The sequence below is a fragment of the Mesitornis unicolor genome, unplaced genomic scaffold (assembly GCF_000695765.1).
Source record: "Mesitornis unicolor isolate BGI_N332 unplaced genomic scaffold, ASM69576v1 scaffold13235, whole genome shotgun sequence".
NCBI classification, from domain to species: Eukaryota; Metazoa; Chordata; class Aves; order Mesitornithiformes; family Mesitornithidae; genus Mesitornis; species Mesitornis unicolor.
Window position 1 is genome coordinate 36,491 of NW_010186221.1, and position 11,374 is coordinate 47,864.

The window sequence follows — 11,374 nt, forward strand, 5'->3', positions numbered from 1 at the left end:
CTTGTTAATGAAAGTTACTGAACAAAATGGAGAGATCAAAGCAGCTCACCATAAAAACCTTGCAAAAAGACACTGTATTTAGTTATGTTTCCACATAATTATTTCATGAAAAAATGGCACTAAGAGGAGACAGACATCTTTATTACTAAGCTAAATACAACTACCAAACCATTCCAATTTAAAACTGTTGCTTTTTTCTCTCAGTCACTCAAAGTCCAATTGTCTACTTTTCTTCAAGACAGACTATGAAATAAATTTAAGCAAAGGACAGGCAAAGTTACTCTTTACGTGTAGCAGAGCTATTTACATGTGACTGCTGCTTCAAGAAAAGCATCAAAGAAACCCCATGCTTTCCCCTTCAGCACAAACGGAATGAGGTACTATGTGTGTGTGCCTATTTACGTTATTTGTGTGTATTATACACACATACAGTCTTACTCGTATACATATCCATATGATGATGTATATACAAATAAATATTAATACAGACAGAATAGAAATCATCCTCATTTATCTCTGTGAGACTGTATGCACACACAAGAGTATGAAATTCCTTGAAAACTGACTAAGTAACCCCACATAGCATCAGTATTGTTAGCTTCCAGCTTACACAGATCAGTTTGTTGGGAACTTTGATACCTAATTTTCAAGACATCATTTATGGTTCACCAACTTCAAAAGTACTACTGTACAAATTTTGTCCTAAGTGACACATGCACATCTTGTAATTCTCCCAAGTACCTATCCTACCAAGGACAAAATTTGTTATCAGATCTACAGCCAGAGTTAAACTTCACCCAGTTTTCACTTCATGACACAAAAGCTCCTGAGGAAAAAACCCATTCCTGAGCTGTGCTGAGGCTGACACAATCATACAGATATGCTTTTACTGCACAGTAGTGTTTGGAAGCACCAAGACCCAGAAACGAGAGAGATATTTCATTTGGTCCAAAGTTTACATGCACATTTTAGCATCTTGCATCCCTTGCTTCAGAGTTCAGAGTTCTCATCTATAACACTGAATGGTATTTTAAATGAGCCTTTGAAAAAGATTAATGGTTTTCAAACCGTTTGTTGAATAAGCATAAGAACTGTTTAACAAAAAGGAGGCACCACTGACTAACACCCAACAAGCAGACAGTGAACTTGCTGTACTCGCTTTTCTTCAAGCAAGAAAAGCAAGGATGCTTTTGAAGTGCCTTCAGAGGTAGGCTCAGACACAACGCATTCTTCCAGATGTATAAGCCACTGTGCATAAAACAAAGACATTATCTAAAATAGAGGAGTATTAACTGAGGAAACAGAATTTGCTGCATACCCAGAATTTATCTAGATTTTTAATGAAATAATAGCAGTATACCAATATTTAGGTGTGACTGCATTCAAACCTCAAACCAAGCATTCATTCAGGGCAAGCAAAGCTGTATTTCCTACTATCCTTTTTGTTACATTTGTTGTTTTGCCAAATAATATTTAATTACAAAATATAAACAGTCAACTATTCATTAAAAGTTACACTCACCCACGAACTGGGTTACATATTGCATAATATTTTCAATATTCAGTTCACTTGTGCTGGTTTATGGCATAATCCTCACAAAATAATTCTTAGTAACGTGTATGAATTAAAATCAAACCAAAATATTTCCTTCCAAATGAAATGAGCACGCAGCATTCATTTCTAAAATTCAGGCTACTATACAGTCCATTTTGGAAAACAGCTGTTGAATTAGTAATGCAATATGCATCACAAACATTCTCTTTACCAACTGTATTAGCAATGAGACAGAGCAAAAGAGAACTACAATAGTCTTTTGAATTTGCTTGCTTTTTGACCTAAGGCTTAAATTCCTGCAGTTCCATGGCAGAGTACTTCACAAAAATAAAAATGAAAACAGCTCTGAAGCCTTAAATCAAAAGCACTGGAGACATGCAAGCTCCCATCCAGACACAGTACGAGTGGAGCAAGGTCACATGAATGAGACTGATGTTACCTCCCAGCTATTTACACCCGCACAGATAAAACACTCTGGTTTATTAAGTCACTGTTGACACACCTTACAACTCAGCCTCAGTTAGGAGTACATAAAAAGGAAAGTAGGATACACTGCGACGAGAATTTATGCCTGTATTCATGCTCTTTACATTTTCTACCTCAGGTAGTAAGTTACACTACATTTATCTCCACAAAAAGACGGCATGCACAGTTATTAAGTCATAAATTTGTAATGTAAACTGTAACTCTGGTACCCACACGGCATCTTATTCACCCATACTCCTAGCTATGAGCCTTGTAATGGCTAAAAGGAAAAATAGTTCTAAACAATGTATCTGTGACTCCAGTGACATATAAGGAGAAAGAGGGCACATATTTGAAAATTTCAGGGTGATAAAACAAGTGCCTTGTATAAACAGAAAATAAACTAAGACACTTTGCAACTGTGGCACAGACCTTGCCTATTTCCTCTTCCTGTGTTGGTTTTACTCACAAGGAACACCGATTCCTGCCTACAAGCAGCAATTTTGTAGTAAAGAAGTATACTGTATTAAATGATTACACTATTAATAATGTGATCAAGAATTAATATATTCAGACCACTCAACTTTAGGCAACAATTTCATGAGCCAATCTCAATATAAATATGTATATATATTTTTAAAGCAAATGTAAAAGAGTCCTTTATGCTGAAATTTAACTTTCAGAGGAAACGCTCAACTTTCCTTATAGAAGCACTCTGAGTAGACCTACTTCATACTTAGGTAGTATGAATACTGTTCTCCCTCCCTGCTCATGCCTACAACTTCACAGTTACCCTTACAGCCGTGACTCACAACTACCAAGACTCCAAATGGAGAAGCAAAGAAGTAAACAAGAGAAGGAGGAGCCTAGATACCTAAATTACAAACAAGATTAAGTTGAAAAAAGAGTGGAGAATACTTACTGAGTCAAGTCTTGGCCACATTCTGCACACAGGCCTTTCATAACAACAGGATGGCTGCATCCTTCCAGCCTCACCAAGACACCCCTGGAAAAGACAGTCATTACATTTATTGCAGGTAGATTTCAGACACTTAGATTAATGACTGCAGATTGAAAGTGTTCAAGGAATAATTTCTGGTTATGATTTGAGTGCCAGCCCCCTAAGATACATGTTTTTGCCCCAACACGGGGAAGACGACACTAAGTATTCAAATTATTCAATTTCACCTTTAAAAGTCATTGAAACACATATTAATGTTGGTTTCTAACTTTAGCTTAGCAAAGACTTTCAGTGTAATAAACAACAAGCATTGTTTGTCCAGAAAGTTTACATTCAACTGGATATAACTCCCATTAACATGCTACTGAGCTACACAGTAATGAAAATCAAGTATGGAAACTTTAGAATCATAAAATCATTTAGGTTAGAAGACACTTTGAAGATCATCAAGTCCAACCGTTAACCCAACACTGCCAAGTCCACCACTAAATCATGTCCCTAAGCACCACATCAACCCATCTTCTAAACACCTCCAGGGATGGTGACTCCACCACCTCCCTGGGCAGCCTGTTCCAGTGCTTGACAACTCTTTGAGTAAAATTTCTCATAATACCCAACCTAAACCTCCTCTGGCACAACTTGAGGTGATTTGCCCTTGTCCTATCACCTGTTACTCAGGAAAAGGCTAATCTCCATCTTGCTATCACCTCCTTTCAGGTAGTTGTAGAGAGTGATAAGGTCTCCCCTCAGTCTCCTCTTCTCTACACTAAACAACTCCAGCTCCCTCAGCAGCTCCACATAAGACTTGTCCTCCAGACACTTCACCAGCTTCCTTGCCCTTCTCTGGACACCCTCCAGCACTTGAATGCCTTTCTTCTAGTGAGGGGCCCAAAACTGAATACAGTATTCGAGGTGTGGCCTCACCCGTGCAGAGTACACGGGGAATGAGTTCTATACTGGTTTTATCTTAGTTTATTATTTTCTTGTGTCATAGCAGAAACATATATTGCTTCAGTCTTCTCACAAATATATTTTAATTTTGGATCCTTAAGCCTTGGGTTGCCCATTTTAAAATAAAGACAAGTAAAAGAATATTTTATCCTTTCTTCTAAATAATGGCTAAAACAAACCAGAAATTAGAGCTTGAAATGCAGATAAGTGGGACATTTACTATTGCAAGTTGTTTAGAAGACAATGTCTGCTTTTCAGTTGAATGATCCAACTCTATGTTCAAACTTAGTTCCCAGAATTCAGGGTTCTGAAAATATCATTTACTTTCTCAGTTAATTGTACAGCCATTACAAGAGACTTCTCCCATCTTCAATACAGTTGAAGAAGTTGATCTTTCAGACTAAGCTATTTTCTAAAATCTATAATAAATAGATATAATTCAGCTACTAGAAAATTTCCCCAACCCTGTGACCATGCGCTGCAGCATTTCACTAATATTTTAGAAAAATAAAGAGTCAAACAGATTAAAAACCAACCAACCAACCAACAAACCACACACACAAAAAAACCCCTACCCAAATCCAAGTTATTTCATAAGCCAGTTGTAGTGTTTTCTCTTTGGCTTCAAATCTGCACTGCAATAAGCAGACAGCATCAGAATAAAAGCTGTTTCATTTGCTCAAATCTCTCATTCATATATTTGACTAGTAGGTGTTTGGGAATTCCAAAAGGAAATCCACTTTCCAAGTGATGCCTGCAACTGCTTACTTCCAGTGTGTCACTCATTTCTCAGTGACCAGAAGACCGATGACTCTACTCACAAAGCTGCAGTCAATGCCCATGTTGATGAATTTTTTTTTTCCACTTTGAGAGGAAAAACTAGATTCGGGACAGGTTTATTTAAAAAGTCTTCACAAGCCAGCATTTGCAATTACAGAAGTGCAGTTCTATTCCCTTCTCACTGGCAGTCATCATCTGCTTGGAAATCATACCTCATCTTCCTGTGTGCTTTAGATCTTTTTTTGAGCACAGTATTTCACAATAAACAAATACTAAATAGTCAGTCTTGGTTTTGTACAAGAACTGCACAGGAGACACTATTTTTGTGGTCCTTCACTATTGGCAATTCACTGCTTGATTTAGTTCTCCTCTCATCCGTCTACATTAGCATTACTTTATTTGACTCTTTGTATCCCCCCTTCCCTTTGACAATAGGTCTGTCTTGCTGTCTTTTACCTTGCTTCATCACTAAGTTTCTTCTTTTTGGGCTACTAACTCACACTATGGTCTATGTCAAATCGGCTCATCTTCAACCTGTGTTCAGCATATGAACCTGAAATTACACAGACACCTAAAAGGCCAGAAAACCCCACAATCAGAGATACAGAAATGTGCAAAGAGTTTACAATGACTGAGTTTTTACCCCAATTTAATTGGTTTTCAGTAGTTCAGGGGAAAAAAAAAAAAAAAAAAAAGAGTTTTTTGATGCCAGCTTAGAAGCCAAAATATCTTCAGGCATTTGAGATAACATCACACTCCAGGAATCCGACAGGAGGAGCTGATATACTCCTGGGCTGAGGTATGATTCAAATTAGGATATGCAAGAGCTTCTGTTTATGTGCAGGTACACATCTCATGCTTTTGATTTTAACAGAGCAGAGACTCTTACAAGAAAATAAGTCTACATTATTCATTAATATTGTTCCTAAACAGCACCTATGTACCTTATCACATACCAGAGAGCACCGCTAAATATCAATTCTGCCCCTGCACATTTAAATATGACTCTAATTTTATGACACTTGCTGAAGATTAAAAGTACATGATACCAGGCCCTCTGTCAGAGCATTCTCTGTGATGATGCTTAACCCAAAGGACAGAGGAAGAACTCCAGAGCACCAGTGAAATTCTGAGCACCATAAAACCAAGCTGGTCAAGTTTCAAGTACAACTGCCAGGACCTTAAGGAGACTTCACCCAGTAAAAAACCCAACCAACCCACATACAACTTAATGCTGTAGAAAGAAGGCTTGAATATTTAAGTATGATTAAGGCTTAAGCATATGTAAATATTTTACTCCCTTAAATTTTAGTATGTATGCTTTAATTACTAAAAAGGAACACACTGTAGAAGCACAAGCGTGGTACTCAAGTAAAATGACCGTTGTGAACTTCAGAACTGGAAACACTCCTTTTGCTGTTGAAGTGAGGGATTTTCAAAATAAAATGGCCAAGATCCAAGACAATTATGAGACAAGAGCAAGCTGAATCAATGTCTATTTTCAAAGGGCTGCATATACCAAATAGAGGTTCAGGTTTCTGCTTGTTCTCTTCTCTGGATCATGAGTGAAATCCACTTACAGAAGAGCCACTCCCTGCTCCATTTCTGGAGAGAAGAAATAGATCTCCCCAAAATCTGAAGAATTACAAAGCATTCTACTGCTGGCAGCAAACAGTATCTTCCTTTTCCTCCCCAAGCGTCTCCAGGACCCACTTGGTGATAAGGAGAGCTCATCAGCTTCTTTAACAATAACGTCCCAAGGAAAACTGCTACAAAGGATGCATGATCTTTTTCCAGTCTTACAAACTGTCATGACTGTGCAAGTGAGACAGACAAGAGCTGCTGGGCTCTGAAAGGCACATGTTTTTTGGGGGATAGCTGTGGAGGGAGTAGATCATTCCAATATCCACCCTGATAGCCAAAGGACTGCAACAAGTCAGCAAACTGCCCACACCGTTTCTTTTAAATAAGAAGATACAACGGGATTTAAGTGAAACTTGAACAAGTAAATAACAAAACCCACTGTAGGATCTTGTTCACATTCTTTCCAGATGTGTTTCTAAATAAGAAACAGAGACACTAGGTGTGCCATTATAGCAAAATTGTATTTTTGTTGCAACAATCACAGATAGGGACAGACATTTACTAATGGCCTCAGGATGCAGATGACCATAAGACCATCACCGTTCTCCCAGTACTTCCACACTTACATATTTTGACTGTTTCTAAAACAAGCCTTTTAACAATATCTGCTTTCAATCAGCAGCATGGGAAAGCAAATAGGAAAGCTTTCATGAAATCCAATACAGGCATTTTGCTTTCATTAGCAGAGGAAGTCACTGCCTTTTGTAATTCTAAGGCCTGGTCATTAGTGTTGACTCCAAATGCAAGAACTTTGTATCAGGCTCGGCCCTGGCTGTGGGTCCTGGTAGGCTGATTACCTGGGAAAGCCAGCACGTTATGTTCTCATATCTATGCTACAATTTGCAACTCCTCAGTTGTAGCAACCAGTTAAGCGGATCACTGAAGTGAATCCACTACAAACAAAAAGCAGTCTCCTAAAGGTTTTATTATTTTTTAAATCTGTTTTTTCAGCATGATCTAACACTTCCAGCAGCAAAGAATGATGGTAGCAAGAGCAGGAGTTATGAGAGGTCAGGAACAAGAACTTCTTGAGCTAGCTTGTCCTGAAGGAAAACACCTACCTGCAATGGAGGGGCCAGCCAGCTGCAGCAGGGGAGTGCAATGGCCATGAGACAGCTTTACTGAAGAAAATGACCAAGAGCTGTACTTTAAGGATACTCATCATAATGTGGTAACAGATAAGGTATCTCAGGTAGTCAGAACTAGTCTAATCTGACTGTACGTTGGCCACAGCCTTCTGTTACAGCTTGGTGCCACTTTCAGAGCCAACTGCTCCAATGGCTTGCCGCCAAAGAAAGGAACGGCTTATTTTCTTTTTTCCCCACCCTTACGGTTCCTCTGAAAGCCACTGCCTCCTCTGGCGCTTCCAGAAAGGGCTATTTCAATACCTTGGGAAGCAGAAGAACTGATCAGCCCTATTCAGGTTTGCTGCTGGGTTTAGATAGTCAAAGCAGCTGATAAAGAAGCAACAAGACCAACTGATGGGAAAATATCAATGGAGAATTCTCTTCACAGCAACCAGGCCACTCACTTTGTTACCATTTATCTTATGCAAAACCGTCCTAAGGCAGCAAAATGAGATTCTGGTGTACACGTGAACAAAAGCTCTCCACAGGTTCTGGAGCATGCTCATGGGGGTGTTATTGGCAAATTGTCAAGGGGTAATAATACCAAATGAACACACCTCAGACCAATGACTATTAATACCAACTGTTATTGAATCAACCAACTGATCTACAACAAATATGAGTATGGAATCTTTTAGCTGGCATAAGACTAGAATGGCACACAGATAACGTCTGATTCATACAACATAAAGCCTGTTTCTACAGTTTTACTTAAATTTGTGAAACACTGAGATTTTTGTTAGCGTATACCAGAACAACATTTCATGGTATGTGGCTGTGGCATTTAGAACCACTACAAAGAGCCCTCAAGCCCAATTTACATCAAACTACAGCTTCTGTTATATAGGACTCCAACCTCATAGCAAGGATTTTTCAAAATTTTAATCACCCTGAAATCACCATGTAAAAGTAATTCCTTAGATATTTAACTATTGGATTTATTTATTTATTTAACCTTCACCAGTATCTGTGAAGAAGCAGAGAGTCCTTGAATAACTGATTAAAAATACTAAGGATGACAAGTACACATGGCCCTTGCTGCTATGGGCAACCCATGGCCTACAGCCTCTTCCAGATGTTGCAAGGAACTTGTCTCAGCAGTTCTCTAAGGAAGCCACTTGACTGACATGAAAGGCCAAGCAAGCAGAGCAGGCTGTATTTCAAAGATGCATGAGCCCCAAAGGGGCAGTTGTTATTATATAGTTGTTGTAATTACTAATGAGTCTTTACTCAGATGTCTGCATCATGCTAGGATAGGACACATGTTTTGAAAGCTGATTTTTTTTTTGGGGGGGGGTGTTCTATTAAAATGGCTGACTTGATTGCATCTATATAATAACAACTGCTGCAAGTAATAGCCCATAGAAAGCATAGTTCGCTTCAGGGCATCATCTCAACACTCCAAAGCTAATGGAGAAAAATCACAGGCCTTAAGTTTTTGTTTGGTTTTGTTGCTGTTTTTTCTCTTTTCTTTTCTCTCCCTCCCCCTCCCCCATTAAGCACAAACTATTCAAAATTATGAGTTAAAATGTGTGTGAACTTCAAAACATTTTAGAACAGAAAAGTTGAAAACTGTTTTTTCTTCTACTTTTCAGGCAAGATACCTGTTCAGGTTTAGGTGTAGGCCATGAACACCAAGAGAAATTTCAGCTCAGAGTTATTGGATTTTACTTATAATCTGAAAGACATCTTAAGCATGAAGTTATTTCCATGGTTTTCAAGTCTATTTCCACTATTTACAAGTCTTTAAGAAGCATTTCTATTTATTTCTGGAGAAGAATGTGGCATTACAAGGAAGGAGGTAACACTTTCCCACCTTCCACGTACACATCGATGGGCAGCTTTTTACATGCTTCAAAGACTTGCTGTTAAAATTTAACAATGTACAATAAAGAGGTACAAACGAAAAGCAAAACAGCTTGCAGTGCCCTTTACATAAAGTCTAGTAAATCTTTCAAAGATTATTTAGAATGTTTTTATTTTAATTTTATTCAGAATATTTTAAACCTAAAAATCTTAAAATATTGAGAGAACTCAAAACTGTTTAAGAGCTCATATCTTTATAACTTGTTTCTTTAGTATTAAGTGGTACTTCAAGCAATAACAGAAGAAAATAGGCTGTCATGTCTCAGTAACTCACTGAAGCAGCAAATGGTTCTGCAGTCCACCCCCTCCATCATTACTGTCAACCACTGACACTTATGTTTTATGCATTTGCATTTCTGTTGCCATCTGACTACAGCATTAGCAGCCAAACATCACTTCCCAAATACTTGCAGCACAACTCTGGCTGAGATTTGAAGAACTGCATCTAACAACACAGGACCATAAAGATTGGGAAACTACTTCTGTGTTTGCACACAGGGTTACATTTTCTTAACTGAAGAGATGACTATCGCTTGAAGTAGTAACAGTAAAATCAAAGTGAACGCATATGCTTTGACTCCTTGCTATACTTAACATTGTAACTTTACACCAACCACAGAAACACTACTGGAAAAGTTTCATGGGACTTCAAACTGCTGACAGCATCTCTGAGAGGTATTCACAAATTCTACACACATCACAGTGATAGTCTAACCAATGCCAGTTACAGCTGGAAACATAGCACATATCATAGTCGGCTTCCTTCTACCACATAACCCATCTTAGAGATTAAGAATCATGCAGGACATAAGAGGTACTGAAATAGTTAAAACATAGGATCTTTAAGAACACGTCCAAATTTAAAAACAGTGAACCGTACCTATGGTTTTAATATGAATAACCAGGATTTTCATTGTTACACTAAAGAAGAAGAGTTTCATTTATGCTTTCCTCTCTCTCGGCATTTCATTAATCCACTGCCATCAGCACTTGTTTGTATAAGAATCACAGGGCAAAAGCAATAAGTGATCTAAGGTTAAAAAAAGAAAAAAAAAAGGAAACTACTTTCAGGGAGGTGATTCTGCCCCTCTACTCTGCTCTCATGACACCCCACCTGTGTCCAAATTTCTAGGGTCCCCAACACAAGATGGACATTGAGTTGTTGGAGTGGGTCCAGAGGAGGGCCATGAAGGTTGGAGCACCTCCCCTGTGAGGAAAGGCTGAGAGAGATGGGGCTGTTCAGCCTGGAGAAGGCTCTGAGGAAACCTTATCGTGGCTGTTCAGCACCTGAAGGGGGCCTACAGGAAAGTTCGGAAGGGACTTTTTACAGGGGCAGGTAGCAACAGGATGAGGCAGAATGGTTTTAAACTGGAAGAGGGTAGATTTAGACTAGATATTAGGAAGAAATTCTTTACTGTGAGGGTGGTGAGACACTGGCACAGGTTGCCCAGGGAAGTTGTAGATGCCCCCTCCCTGGAAGTGTTCAAGGCCAGGTTGAACAGGGCTTTGAAAAACCTGGTTTAGTGGGAGGTGTCCCTGCCCATGGCAGGGGGGTGGACTGGATGATCTTTAAGGTCCCTTTCAACCCAAACAATTCTATGATTCTGTGACAAGATTCTATCATTCAGTCAATAAAAAGCTGGCAAGGGAAGAATGAGGCATGGTACAGCTCCTAAGAAAGTCTACTTGCAGCTTTCAAAGGAAACATTTTTACAAAGCTTACATTATACCAGGATCCATTTCTAAATCACCAACTGTAGCTACTTAGCACATGCACTTCAAGACAAGTTCATTGGTTCAGTAACACCCATCTGACAGCAGGGTCAAAAAAATCTAAGTCATCCAAATCCATACCTGGCATATCTATGACGATCACTGCCAACCTAATTGGCATTTATCCAAAATGTTTAAGTGGCAGAATGGGGACTGCACATACTTCTAATTCACAGAACAATAATTAACTTAAAACCGCACTTTTCTCAAACCACGCTTCAACTTTCACATCAGTTACTAAAGAATGGTAGT

The 11,374-nt window shown here is 38.8% G+C and overlaps 1 protein-coding gene across 1 annotated transcript in view; it reads right to left on the reverse strand.

Moving 5' to 3' along the window:
- The window catches only part of LOC104541113 (RNA polymerase II subunit A C-terminal domain phosphatase-like), a gene marked incomplete at its 3' end in the record, with an annotated part of 34,188 nt that extends 31,164 nt beyond the window's left edge, over positions 1-3,024 (reverse strand). The window contains 1 exon segment of the mRNA XM_010185087.1: positions 2,943-3,024. Within this exon segment, the coding sequence (XP_010183389.1) occupies positions 2,943-2,983 (41 nt within the window).
- Between the last annotated feature and the right edge of the window lie 8,350 nt (positions 3,025-11,374).